We start from the raw sequence: 14677 nt of genomic DNA, 5'->3' as shown, positions 1-14677 counted from the left end.
ATGCGGTGTGGACAACTGAGGGATTAACAGTTGTGTTGGAATCACTTGCAAATCGTCATCATAGACGGTCCCTCGAAACGAGGATGACTTGCTTCCACACCAAAAAAGGATGAGTTCACAGTGTTTCAATGAAGGACCCGAACTACATCCTGAAGGGTGGAAGATGCCTGTGCGTGGATATTTTTAACATGTGGTGGCCGTTGCACACCAGCCACCACACGGGCTTGACAGAGCTCGGTCTTGGTCCAGTGGCAAGGATTACCCAAGGCGACTGGAGACCAGCTCTACTGCACGGACCTAGTGCACACACATATCACAGTGTGGGCTGGCCCATGCTGCCCCTGGGCCCCAGCCCTGAACTCGCACCTCCCCTGGGCCCCGATCACATCCCCCCACAGTCTCTCGCCGCTCCTTCGCCCCGACCTCGCCGCTCCTGCTGTATCTGCCCACGCTCCAATCACTGACCTGGACCTTGATGATGTCACTCTTCGCTGCCGTCAAATAGATGGCGTCAAATATATTGCAAATAGATGGTTCTTTCTCTCACCTCCTTCCCTCCCCCCTCTCCTTCCCTCCCCCCTCTCCTTCCCTCCCCCGCCCTCTCCTTCCCTCCTCCGCCCTCTCTCTGTGCCTTTCTTGCATTTCATCAATGCCACTATGCTCTGTGCTCCTCTGAACTTTCCTCTCTCTCTTTTTGTCCTGATCTGCAAATACTCTGTTCCACACACTAGTCCTTCTCCCAGCACCTTCACTGTAAAACTCAGTGCACCGTCTATGGCTGCAACTCATTCTTTCCCAGGTCCTTAAATCTCCTCACCTTCCTCAATCTACCCATCCTCCTGCATCCTACAGGTTTTTACACACCAAGCTTGGCATTGTCCAATCACTTATTGTTCAATGGCCTTGTCGGCCTCTTTAACCCTGCTGCTGCCCTGCTCAGTGGGCCATGGCCCCTTTCCTTGCAGAGGAGATTTACAAGGCTGTTGCCAGGACTGGAGAATTTTAGCTATGAGGAAAGATTGGATAGGCTGGGTTTGTTTTCTTTGGAACAGAGGAGGCTGGTGGGAGACCTGATTGAGGTGTATAAAATTATGAGGGGCCTAGCTAGAGTGGATAGGAAGGACCCATTTCCCTTAGCAGAGGGGTCAACAACCAGGGGGCATAGATATAAAGTAATTGGTAGAAGGTTTAGAGGGGATTTGAGGGGAAATTTCTTCACCCAGAGGGTGGTGGGGTCTGGAACTCACTGCCTGAAAGGGTGATAGAGGCAGAAACCCTCACCACATTTAAAAAGTACTTGGTTGTGCACTTGAAGTGCCGTAACCCACAGGGCTACGGACCCAGAGCTGGAAAGTGGGATTAGGGTGGGTGGCTCTTTGTCGGCCACTGCGGATACGATGGGCCGAAATGGCCTCCTTCTGTGCTGTAAATTTCTATGATTCTGGCCTTCTCAGAAAACAAATCGTTTAATGAGTGCGAGTTAAAAATTAATGAGAAGACTATAACTGAGTGTGTGCACAAATGAGCATGTGTGTGTATGCGCAAGCAACTGCATGAGATTGTGGGAGTGTGTGCGAGCGTGTATGCACACGCGCAGGCACTCACTGGCAGTAGTTGTAGTACGCTGGCACAGTGGTTATGTTATTGGGCTAGTAATCCAGAGTCCTGGAGACATGAGTTCAAATCCCACTACAGCAGCTGGGGAATTTAAATTTCGATTCAATTCAATAAATCTGGAATAAAAAGCTAGTATCATTAAAGGTGACCGTAAAACCATTGGATTGTCGTAAAACCCCATCTGGTTCAATAAATGTCCTTTAGGGAAGGAAATCTGCTGTCCTTACCCGGTCTGGCCTGTACATGTCTCCAGACCCACAGCAAGCCACTCAGTTGTATTCAGGAAGGTGGCTCACCTTCTTGAGGGCAATTAGGGGTGGTCAATAAATGCTCGTGATATCCCTATCCTGTGAATAAATAAAAAACCCACAAACTCCCATGCAGATTCTGACACACTTTGACATGTTTATCTTTGATTGCAGGTGGTGTATTACACAATGAGCTCGAAGACTATGTCGATGAGACCCTGTTACTGACGACTGGGATCTCCCTGTTCACTCACCGCCACAATGCCTGTGCAGGCTCCACAATGGACGGACTTCCTCTCCTGCCCAATCTGCTGCCAGACCTTCGATGAGAACATTCGCAAGCCCATCAGCCTCGGCTGTGGACACACAGTCTGTAAGATGTGTCTCAACAAGCTCCATCGCAAGGCCTGCCCTTTCGACCAAACCACTATCAACACAGACATCGACATGTTACCTGTGAACTCTGCACTGTTACAGCTGGTGGGAGCCCAGGTAAGAATTCCCATCTCGCCTTTTTCAAGTGCCTTCAGTAGACATTTACAGCAGTGTCCTGGAGATGAATCTTTAATTCCTGGAGACTCCTGGATTGTCTCGGAGGGTGGGCGACCTTACATGCAGACAAGGAGCCAGCGATGGTTTTCTCCCCAACAATCCTCATTGCTACTTCAGGGCTCACTGACTCAGTGTTTTATTCCAGTCATCCAAGCTGGACAGTGTCCATTGTCTTCCCGTGTAAAACGTTATTTAGTCCCCACAGCTCCCCACGTAACATGTTATTCAGTCTGCCACAGCTTCCTGCATAACATGTTATTCAGTCCCCACAGCTTGCTACGTAACATGTTATTCAGTCCTCCACAGCTCCCCGCGTAACATGTTATTCAGTACCCAAAACGTGCTGTGTGACACATTATTCAGTCCCCATAGCTCCCTGTGTCATCATCATCATAGGTGGTCTTTCGTATCGAGGATGACTTGCTTCCACGCCTAAAAGCGATGAGTTCACAGGTATTTCAATGAAGGACCTAATATTGCGGATCCTGAAGGGTGGAAGATGCCTGTGCGTGGATTTATTTAACGTGTGGTGCCATTGCACACCACACGGGCTTGACAGAGGCAAGGTCCAGTCTTGGTCCAGTGGCAAGGATTTAGGGTTAGGGTTAGGATTAGGATTATCCAAGACGACTGGAGACCAGCTCTGCTGCACGGACCTAGCACACACACATATCGCAGTGTGGGCTGGCCCGTACTGCCCCTGGGCCCTCGCTTCTTCTGGGCCCCGAATTCTCGCCTCTCCTGGGCCCCGATCACATCACTCCACAATCTCTCGCCGCTCCTGCTGTACCTGCCCACGCTCCAGTCAGCGGTGGCACTGACCTGCAGGGACCATCAGCAGCTCGGGGCTTTCAAAGGAGCACACCGCTTTAAAGTACAGTGCGTGCTGTAGAGAGACGGCAGTGGAGTATGCAACTGGATTGGACGTCACCAATGTTGTCTGTCTATGAGGGGGGCGTGGGAGGACATACACACACACACACACACACACACACACACACACACACACACTATATCCCTCCCCCCACACTCTGTATGGGTGACACTCTCTCATACACACACTGTGTATTGACAGCCTCTCACCTCCTCACTCTCTATAGGGGGTCACACTGACACTGTGTGTGTGTGTGTGTGTATATCCATATATATCGCCCCCCCCCGCCCCCCCATCCATGAGGGAGGTCACACACACACACACACTGTAGGTATATATGTATCGTGATACCCACCCCCCCCCCCCCATCATTGAGGGGGATCAGTAACACGCGTAACACACACACTCGTGTCTCACACACGCGCGCCACCCACACACACACGCGCGCGCCACCCACACACACGCGCGCGCCACCCACACACACACGCGCGCGCCACCCACACACACACGCGCGCGCCACCCACACACACGCGCGCGCCACACACACACACACGCGCGCGCCACACACACGCGCGCGCCACACGTCATGCACGCACCCGTCACACTCACCTCTCGCACACGTCACACTCACTTCTCGCACACGTCACACTCACCTCTCGCACACGTACCTCTCGCACACGTCACACTCACGTCTCACACACACACACACACACACACGTCTCACACACACACACGTCATACGCGCACCCGTCACACTCACCTCTCACACACACACGTCTCACACACACACACACGTCACACAGGCACGTCTCACACACACACACACACACACACACACACACGTCACACACACACATACGTCACACACACACACATGTCACACAGGCACGTCTCACACACGCACACGTCACACACACAGAAACACACACACACGTCTCACACACACACACACTCATCACAGACACACACACGTCACACAAAAACATTTGACACTGAGCCGCATAAGGAGAGAAAGGGCAGATGACCAAAAGCTTAGTCAAAGGGGTAAGTTTTAAGGAACGTCTTAAAGGAGGAAGAAAGTTTGGGGAGGGAGTTCCAGAGCTTAGCGCCGAGGCAGCGCAGATATCTTCGGGGGGGGGTGGGGGGGTGCTGAAGGAGACTACAGAGATAGGGAGGGCCGAGGCCATGGAGGGATTTGAAAGGATGAGAACTTTGAAATTGTTGCTTAAAATCAAGGCGAGAGCCAATGTAGGGAAGCAATGGATGAACGGAACGGAACATGGTGCGAGTTAGGGCATAGGCAGCCGAGTTTTGGATCACCTCACGTTTATTTGGTTAGAACGTGGGAGGCCAGCCAGGTGTGTCAGCCAGAGGAGCAGCATGTAGATAAACAATTGGAGAGGCACCGAGGATAGATCCTTGAGGTAACAATGCGGGAGTGGGAAGAGAAACTCGTGCAGGTGATTCTCTGGCAAGGACTGGATAGATAAGAATGGAACCAGGCGAGTGCAGTCCCACCCAGCTAGACAACAGTGGAGAGGCGCTGGAGCTGGATGGAGTAGTGAACCGTGTCACAGGATGCAGACAGGTCAAGAATGACTGTTCAGTACACAGAGCTCCCTGTGTAACACACTGTTCAGCACATACAGCTCCTTGTGTAACACACTGTTCAGTATATACAGCTCCCCCTGTGTAACACACTGTTCAGTACATACAGCTCCTTGTGTAACACACTGTTCAGTACATACAGCTCCCCCTGTGTAACACACTGTTCAGTACACACAGCTCCCCCTGTGTAACACACTGTTCAGTACACACAGCCCCTCCTGTGTAACACACTGTTCAGTACATGCAGCTCCCTGTGTAATACACTGTTCAGTACACACAGCTCCCCCTGTGCAACACACTGTTCAGTACACACAGCTCCCTCTGTAACACACTGTTCAGTACACACAGCCCCCGCCCTGTGCAACACACTGTTCAGTACACACAGCTCCCCCTGTGTAACACACTGTTCAGTAGACACAGCTCCTCCTGTGCAACACACTGTTCAGTACACACAGCCCCCTGTGTAACACACTGTTCAGTACATACAGCTCCCCCTGTGTAACACATTGTTCAGGACACACAGCTCTCTGTGCAATACACTGTTCAGTACACACAGCTCCCCCTGTGTAACACACTGTTCAGTACACACAGCGCTGTAGTAACACACTGTTCAGTACACACAACACTGTTGTAACACACTGTTCGGTACACACAGCTCCCCCTGTGTAACACACTGTTCAGTACACACAACTCCCCCTGTGTAACACACTGTTCAGCACACACAGCTCCCCCTGTGCAACACAATGTTCAGTGCACACAGCTCCCTGTGCAACACACTGTTCAGTACACACAGCTCCCTGTGTAACACAGTGTTCAGTGCGCACAGCTCCCCCTGTGTAACACACTGTTCAGTACACACAGCTCCCTGTGTAACACACTGTTCAGTACACATAGCCCTCTGTGTAACACACTGTTCAGTACACACAGCTCCACCTGTGTATCACACTGTTCAGTACACACAGCTCCCCCTGTGTAACACACTGTTCAGTACACACAGCTCCCTGTGTAACACACTGTTCAGCACACACAGCTCCCTGTGTAACACACTGTTCAGTACACACAGCTCCCTGTGTAACACACTGTTCAGTCCATACATCTCCCTGTGTAACACACTGTTCAGTACACACAGCTCCCTGTGTAACACACTGTTCAGTACACACAACTCCTCCTGTGTAACACACTGTTCAGGACACACAGCTCCCTGTGTAACACACTGTTCAGTACACACAGCTCCACCTGTGTATCACACTGTTCAGTACACACAGCTCCCCCAGTGTAACACACTGTTCAGTACATACAGCTCCCTGTGTAACACACTTCAGTACACACAGCTCCCTGTGTAACACACTGTACAGTACACACAGCTCCCTGTGTGTAACACACTGTTCAGTCCATACATCTCCCTGTGTAACACAGTGTTCAGTACACACAGCTCCCTGTGTAACACACTGTTCAGTACACACAACTCCTCCTGTGTAACACACTGTTCAGTACACACAGCTCCCCCTGTGCAACACAATGTTCAGTACACACAGCTCCCTGTGCAACACACTACTATGTACACACAGCTCCCTGTGTAACACACTGTTCAGTACACACAGCTCCCTGTGTAACACACTGTTCAGTGCACACAGCTCCCCCTGTGTAACACACTGCTCAGTACACACAGCTCCCTGTGTAACACACTGTTCAGTACACACAGCTCCACCTGTGTATCACACTGTTCAGTACACACAGCTCCCCCTGTGTAACACACTGTTCAGTACACACAGCGATCTGTGTAACACAGTGTTCAGTACAAACAGCTGCCAGTGTTACACACTGTTCAGTACACACAGCTCCCTGTGTAACACACTGTTCAGTACACACAGCTCCCTGTGTAACACACTGTTCAGTACACACAGCTCCCTGTGTAACACACTGTTCAGTCCATACATCTCCCTGTGTAACACACTGTTCAGTACACACAGCTCCCTGTGTAACACACTGTTCAGTACACACAACCCCCTGTGTAACACACTGTTCAGTACACACAGCTCCACCTGTGTATCACACTGTTCAGTACACACAGCTCCCCCTGTGTAATACACTGTTCAGTACACAAGCGCTATGTGTAACACATTGTTCAGTACAAACAGCTGCCAGTGTTACACACTGTTCAGTACACACAGCTCCCTGTGTAACACACTGTTCAGTACACACAGCTCCCTGTGTAACACACTGTTCAGTCCACACATCTCCCTGTGTAACACAGTGTTCAGTGCACACAGCTCCCTGTGTAACACACTGTTCAGTACACACAACTCCTCCTGTGTAACACACTGTTCAGTACACACAGCTCCCCCTGTGCAACACAATGTTCAGTACACACAGCTCCCTGTGCAACACACTGTTCTGTACACACAGCTCCCTGTGCAACACACTATTCTGTACACACAGCTCCCTGTGTAACACACTGTTCAGTACACACAGCTCCCTGTGTAACACACTGTTCAGTACATTCAGCTCCCCCTGTGCAACGCACTGTCCAGTACACAAAGCTCCCTCTGCAACACACTGTTCAGAACACACAGCTCTCTCTGCAACACACCGTTCAGTACACATGGCTCCCTGTGCAACACACTGTTCAGTCCACACAGCCCCCTGTGAAACAAACTGTTCAGTACACACAGCTCCCTGTGTAACACACTGTTCAGTACACACAGCCCCCGCCCTGTGTAACACACTGTTCAGTACACACAGCTCCCTGTGTAACACACTTCAGTACACACAGCTCCCCCTGTGTAACACACTGTTCAGTACACACAGCTCCCCCTGTGTAACACACTGTTCAGTACACACAGTGCCCTGTGTAACACACTGTTCAGTACACACAGCGCCCTGTGTAACACACTGTTCAGTACACACAGCGCCCTGTGTAACACACTGTTCAGTACACACAGCTCCCCTTGTGTAACACACTGTTCAGTATACACAGCTCCCTGTGGAACACAATGTTCAGTACACACAGCTCCCTGTGTAACACACTGTTCAGTACACACAGCTCCCTGTGTAACACACTGTTCAGTACACACAGCTCCCTGTGTAACACACTGTTCAGTACACACAGCTCCCTGTGTAACACACTGTTCAGTACACACAGCTCCCTGTGTAACACACTGTTCAGTCCATACATCTCCTCCTGTATAACACACTGTTCAGTACACACAGCTCCCCCTGTGCAACACAATGTTCAGTACACACAGCTCCCTGTGCAACACACTGTTCTGTACACACAGCTCCCTGTGCAACACACTGTTCTGGACACACAGCTCCCTGTGCAACACACTGTTCTGTACACACAGCTCCCTGTTTAACACACTGTTCAGTACACACAGCTCCCCCTGTGTAACACATTGCTCAGTACACACAGCTCCCTGTGTAACACACTGTTCAGTACACAAAGCTCCCTCTGCAACACACTGTTCAGAACACACAGCTCTCTCTGCAACACACCGTTCAGTACACACGGCTCCTTGTGCAACACACTGTTCAGTCCACACAGCCCCCTGTCTAACAAACTGTTCAGTACACACAGCTCCCTGTGTAAGACACTGTTCAGTACATACAGCTCCCTGTGTAACACACTTCAGTTCACACAGCTCCCCCTGTGTAACACACTGTTCAGTACACACAGCTCCCCCTGTGTAACACACTGTTCAGTACACACAGCGCCCTGTGTAACACACTGTTCAGTACACACAGCTCCCTCTGCAACACACTGTTCAGAACACACAGCTCTCTCTGCAACACACCGTTCAGTACACACGGCTCCCTGTGCAACACACTGTTCAGTCCACACAGCCCCCTGTCTAACAAACTGTTCAGTACACACAGCTCCCTGTGTAACACACTGTTCAGTACACACAGCGCCCTGTGTAACACACTGTTCAGTACACACAGCGCCCTGTGTAACACACTGTTCAGTACACACAGCTCCCCTTGTGTAACACACTGTTCAGTACACACAGCTCCCTGTGGAACACACTGTTCAGTACACACAGCTCCCTGTGTAACACACTGTTCAGCACACACAGCTCCCTGTGTAACACACTGTTCAGTACACACAGCTCCCTGTGTAACACACTGTTCAGTACACACAGCTCCCCCTGTGTAACATACTGGTCAGAAATCACAGCTCCCTGTGTAACAGACTGTTCAGTACACACAGCTCCCTGTGGAACACAATGTTCAGTACACACAGCTCCCTGTGTAACACACTGTTCAGTACACACAGCTCCCTGTGTAACACACTGTTCAGTACACACAGCTCCCTGTGTAACACACTGTTCAGTACACACAGCTCCCTGTGTAACACACTGTTCAGTACACACAGCTCCCTGTGTAACACACTGTTCAGTCCATACATCTCCTCCTGTATAACACACTGTTCAGTACACACAGCTCCCCCTGTGCAACACAATGTTCAGTACACACAGCTCCCTGTGCAACACACTGTTCTGTACACACAGCTCCCTGTGCAACACACTGTTCTGGACACACAGCTCCCTGTGCAACACACTGTTCTGTACACACAGCTCCCTGTTTAACACACTGTTCAGTACACACAGCTCCCCCTGTGTAACACATTGCTCAGTACACACAGCTCCCTGTGTAACACACTGTTCAGTACACAAAGCTCCCTCTGCAACACACTGTTCAGAACACACAGCTCTCTCTGCAACACACCGTTCAGTACACACGGCTCCTTGTGCAACACACTGTTCAGTCCACACAGCCCCCTGTCTAACAAACTGTTCAGTACACACAGCTCCCTGTGTAAGACACTGTTCAGTACATACAGCTCCCTGTGTAACACACTTCAGTTCACACAGCTCCCCCTGTGTAACACACTGTTCAGTACACACAGCTCCCCCTGTGTAACACACTGTTCAGTACACACAGCGCCCTGTGTAACACACTGTTCAGTACACACAGCTCCCTCTGCAACACACTGTTCAGAACACACAGCTCTCTCTGCAACACACCGTTCAGTACACACGGCTCCCTGTGCAACACACTGTTCAGTCCACACAGCCCCCTGTCTAACAAACTGTTCAGTACACACAGCTCCCTGTGTAACACACTGTTCAGTACACACAGCGCCCTGTGTAACACACTGTTCAGTACACACAGCGCCCTGTGTAACACACTGTTCAGTACACACAGCTCCCCTTGTGTAACACACTGTTCAGTACACACAGCTCCCTGTGGAACACACTGTTCAGTACACACAGCTCCCTGTGTAACACACTGTTCAGCACACACAGCTCCCTGTGTAACACACTGTTCAGTACACACAGCTCCCTGTGTAACACACTGTTCAGTACACACAGCTCCCCCTGTGTAACATACTGGTCAGAAATCACAGCTCCCTGTGTAACAGACTGTTCAGTACACACAGCTCCCTGTGTAACACACCGTTCAGTACACACAGCTCCCCTGTGCAACACACTGTTCAGTACACACAGCCCCCTGTGAAACAAACTGTTCAGTACACACAGCTCCCTGTGCAACACACTGTTCAGTACACACAGCCCCCGCCCTGTGTAACACACTGTTCAGCACACACAGCTCCCTGTGTAACACACTTCAGTACACACAGCTCCCCCTGTGTAACACACTGTTCAGTACACACAGCGCCCTGTGTAACACACTGTTCAGTGCACACAGCGCCCTGTGTAACACACTGTTCAGTACACACAGCGCCCTGTGTAACACACTGTTCAGTACACACAGCTCCCCTTGTGTAACACACTGTTCAGTATACACAGCTCCCTGTGGAACACAATGTTCAGTACACACAGCTCCCTGTGTAACACACTGTTCAGTACACACAGCTCCCTGTGTAACACACTGTTCAGTACACACAGCTCCCTGTGTAACACACTGTTCAGTACACACAGCTCCCTGTGTAACACACTGTTCAGTACACACAGCTCCCTGTGTAACACACTGTTCAGTCCATACATCTCCCTGTGTAACACACTGTTCAGTACACACAGCTCCCTGTGCAACACACTGTTCAGTACACACAACTCCTCCTGTGTAACACACTGTTCAGTACACACAGCTCCCCCTCTGTAACACACTGTTCAGTACACACAACTCCTCCTGTGTAACACACTGTTCAGTACACACAGCTCCCCATGTGCAACACAATGTTCAGTACACACAGCTCCCTGTGCAACACACTGTTCTGTACACACAGCTCCCTGTGCAACACACTGTTCAGTACACCCAGCTCCCTGTGTAATACACTGTTCAGTACATTCAGCTCCCCCTGTGCAACACACTGTTCTGTACACAAAGCTCCCTCTGCAACACACTGTTCAGAACACACAGCTCTCTCTGCAACACACGGTTCAGTACACACGGCACCCTGTGCAACACACTGTTCAGTCCACACAGCCCCCTGTGTAACAAACTGTTCAGTACACACAGCTCCCTGTGTAACACACTGTTCAGTACACACAGCCCCCGCCCTGTGTAAGACACTGTTCAGTACATACAGCTCCCTGTGTAACACACTTCAGTACACACAGCTCCCCCTGTGTAACACACTGTTCAGTACACACAGCTCCCCCTGTGTAACACACTGTTCAGTACACACAGCGCCCTGTGTAACACACTGTTCAGTACACACAGCTCCCCTTGTGTAACACACTGTTCAGTACACACAGCCCCCTGTGTAACACACTGTTCAGTACACACAGCTCCACCTGTGTATCACACTGTTCAGTACACACAGCTCCCCCTGTGTAACACACTGTTCAGTACACACAGCGCTCTGTGTAACACACTGTTCAGTACACATAGCCACCTGTGCAACACACTGTTCAGTACACACAGCTCCACCTGTGTATCACACTGTTCAGTTCACACAGCTCCCCCTGTGTAACACACTGTTCAGTACACACAGCTCCCTGTGCAACACGCTGTTCAGTCCATACATCTCCCTGTGTAACACACTGTTCAGTACACACAGCTCCCTGTGTAACACACTGTTCAGTACACACAGCGCTCTGTGTAACACACTGTTCAGTAATCACAGCTCCTGTGTTACACACTGTTCAGTGCACACAGCTCCCTGTGTAACACACTGTTCAGTACACACAGCTCCCCCTGTGCAACACACTGTTCAGTACACACAGCTCCCTGTGAAACATACTGTTCAGTACACACAGCCCCCCCTGTGCAGCACAATGTTCAATACACACAGTTCCCTCTGTAACACACTGTTCAGTACACACAGCTCCCCCTGTGCAACACACTGTTCAGTACACACAGCTCCCTGTGTAACACACTGTTCAGTACACACAGCTCCCTGTGTAACACACTGTTCAGTACACACAGCTCCCCCTGTGTAACACACTGTTCAGTACATACATCTCCCTGTGTAACACACTGTTCAGTACACAGAGCTCCCTGTGTAACACACTGCTCAGTACACACAGCTCCCTGTGTAATACACTGTTCAGTACACAAAGCTCCCTCTGTAACACACTGTTCAGAACACACAGCTCTCTGTGCAACACACGGTTCAGTACACACAGCTCCCTGTGCAACACACTGTTCAGTACACACAGCTCCCTGTCTAATACACTGTTAGTACACACAGCTCCCCCTGTGCAACACACTGTTCAATATACACAGCTCCCTCTAACACACTGTTCAGTACAGACAGCTCCCCCTGTGCAACACAATGTTCAGTACACACAGCTCCCTGTGTAACACACTGTTCAGTACAGACAGCTCCCTGTGTAACACACTGTTCAGTACACACAGCTCCCCCTGTGCAACACACTGTTCAATAGACACAGCTCCCTCTGTAACACACTGTTCAGTACACAAAGCACCCCCTTTGCAACACAATGTTCAGTACACGCAGCTCCCTGTGTAATACACTGTTCAGTACATTCAGCTCCCCCTGTGCAACACACTGTTCAGTACACACAGCTCCCTCTGTAACACACTGTTAAGAACACACAGCTCCCTGTGCAACACACTGTTCAGTACACACAGCTCCCTGTGCAACACACTGTTCAGCAATCTCAGCTCCCTGTGTAATACACTGTTCAGTACACACAGCTCCCTCTGTAACACACTGTTCAGAACACACAGCTCCCTGTGCAACACACTGTTCAGTAATCACAGCTCCCTGTGTAACACACTGTTCAGTACACACAGCTCCCTGTGTAACACACTGTTCAGTACACACAGCTCCCTCTGTGTAACACACTGTTCAGTACACTCAGCTCCCTGTGTAACACACTGTTCAGTACAAACAGCTTCTCCTGTGTAACACAGTGTTCAGTACACAAGGCACCCTGTGTAATACACTGTTCAGTACATTCAGCTCCCCTGTGCAACACACTGTTCAGTACACACAGCTCCCTCTGTAACACACTGTTCAGAATACACAGCCCCCTGTGCAACACACTGTTCAGTACACACAGCTCCCTGTGTAATACACTTTTCAGTCCACACAGCTCCCCCTGTGCAACACACTGTTCAATAGACATAGCTCCCCCTGTGCAACACACTGTTCAATAGACACAGCTCCCTCTGTAACACACTATTCAGAACACACAGCTCCCCCTGTGCAACACAATGTTCAGTACACACAGCCTCCTGTGTAACACACGGTTCAGTTCACACAGCTCCCCCTGTGTAACACACTGTTCAGTACACAGAGCCCCCTGTGTAACACACTGTTCAGTATACACAGCTCCCCCTGTGTAACACACTGTTCAGTACACACAGCCGCCAGTGTAACACACTGTTAAGTACACACAACGCTCTTGTAACACACTGTTCAGTACACACAGCTCCCTGTGTAACACACTGTTCAGTACACACAGCCCTCCCTGTGTAACACACTGTTCAGTACACACAGACCTCCCTGTGTAACACACAGTTCAGTACACACGGTGCTCTGTGTAACACACTGTTCAGTACACACAGCTCCCTGTGGAACACACTGTTCAGTACACCCAGCTCCACCTGTGCAACACACTGCTCAGTACACACAGCTCCCTGTGTAACACACTGTTCAGTAATCACAGCTCCTGTGTAACACACTGTTCAGTGCACACAGCTCCCTGTGTAACACACTGTTCAGTACACACAGCTCCCCCTGTGTAACACACTGTTCAGTACACACGGTGCTCTGTGTAACACACTGTTCAGTACACACAGCCCCCTGTTTAACACACTGTTCAGTACATACATCTCCCTGTGTAACACACTGTTCAGTACACAGAGCTCCCTGTGTAACACACTGCTCAGTACACACAGCTCCCTGTGTAATACACTGTTCAGTACACAAAGCTCCCTCTGTAACACACTGTTCAGAACACACAGCTCCCTGTGTAACACACTGTTCAGTACACAAAGCTCCCTGTGTAACACACTGTTCAGTACACACAGCTCCTTGTGTAACACGCTGTTCAGTACACACAACTCTTTGTCTAACACACTGTTCAGTACACACAGCTCTCTGTGTAACACACTGTTCAGTCCACACAGCTCCCCCTGTGCAACACACTGTTCAATAGGCACAGCTCCCCCTGTGCAACACACTGTTCAATAGACACAGCTCCCTCTGTAACACACTGTTCAGAACACACAGCTCCCCCTGTGCAACACAATGTTCAGTACACACAGCTCCCCCTGTGTAACACACTGTTCAGTACACAGAGCCCCTGTGTAACACACTGTTCAGTATACACAGCTC

At 50.3% G+C, this 14677-nt stretch overlaps 1 protein-coding gene across 7 annotated transcripts in view; it reads left to right on the top strand.

The window, feature by feature from the left end:
- LOC139268787 (roquin-1-like) overlaps positions 1-14677 on the top strand; it is a 395945-nt gene that overhangs the window by 171302 nt on the left and 209966 nt on the right. For all 7 annotated transcript variants that reach the window (XM_070887480.1, XM_070887481.1, XM_070887482.1 and 4 more), the window contains one exon: positions 2040-2357. In XM_070887480.1, the coding sequence (XP_070743581.1) occupies positions 2127-2357 (231 nt within the window). In that variant the 5' untranslated portion in view covers positions 2040-2126. The remainder of the gene's footprint in view (positions 1-2039; positions 2358-14677) is intronic.

This window comes from Pristiophorus japonicus, chromosome 8 (genome assembly GCF_044704955.1).
Source record: "Pristiophorus japonicus isolate sPriJap1 chromosome 8, sPriJap1.hap1, whole genome shotgun sequence".
Classification (NCBI taxonomy): domain Eukaryota; kingdom Metazoa; phylum Chordata; class Chondrichthyes; family Pristiophoridae; genus Pristiophorus; species Pristiophorus japonicus.
The sequence above is the reverse complement of the archived record's forward strand: the minus strand, read 5'-3'. Positions and strand labels throughout refer to the sequence as shown.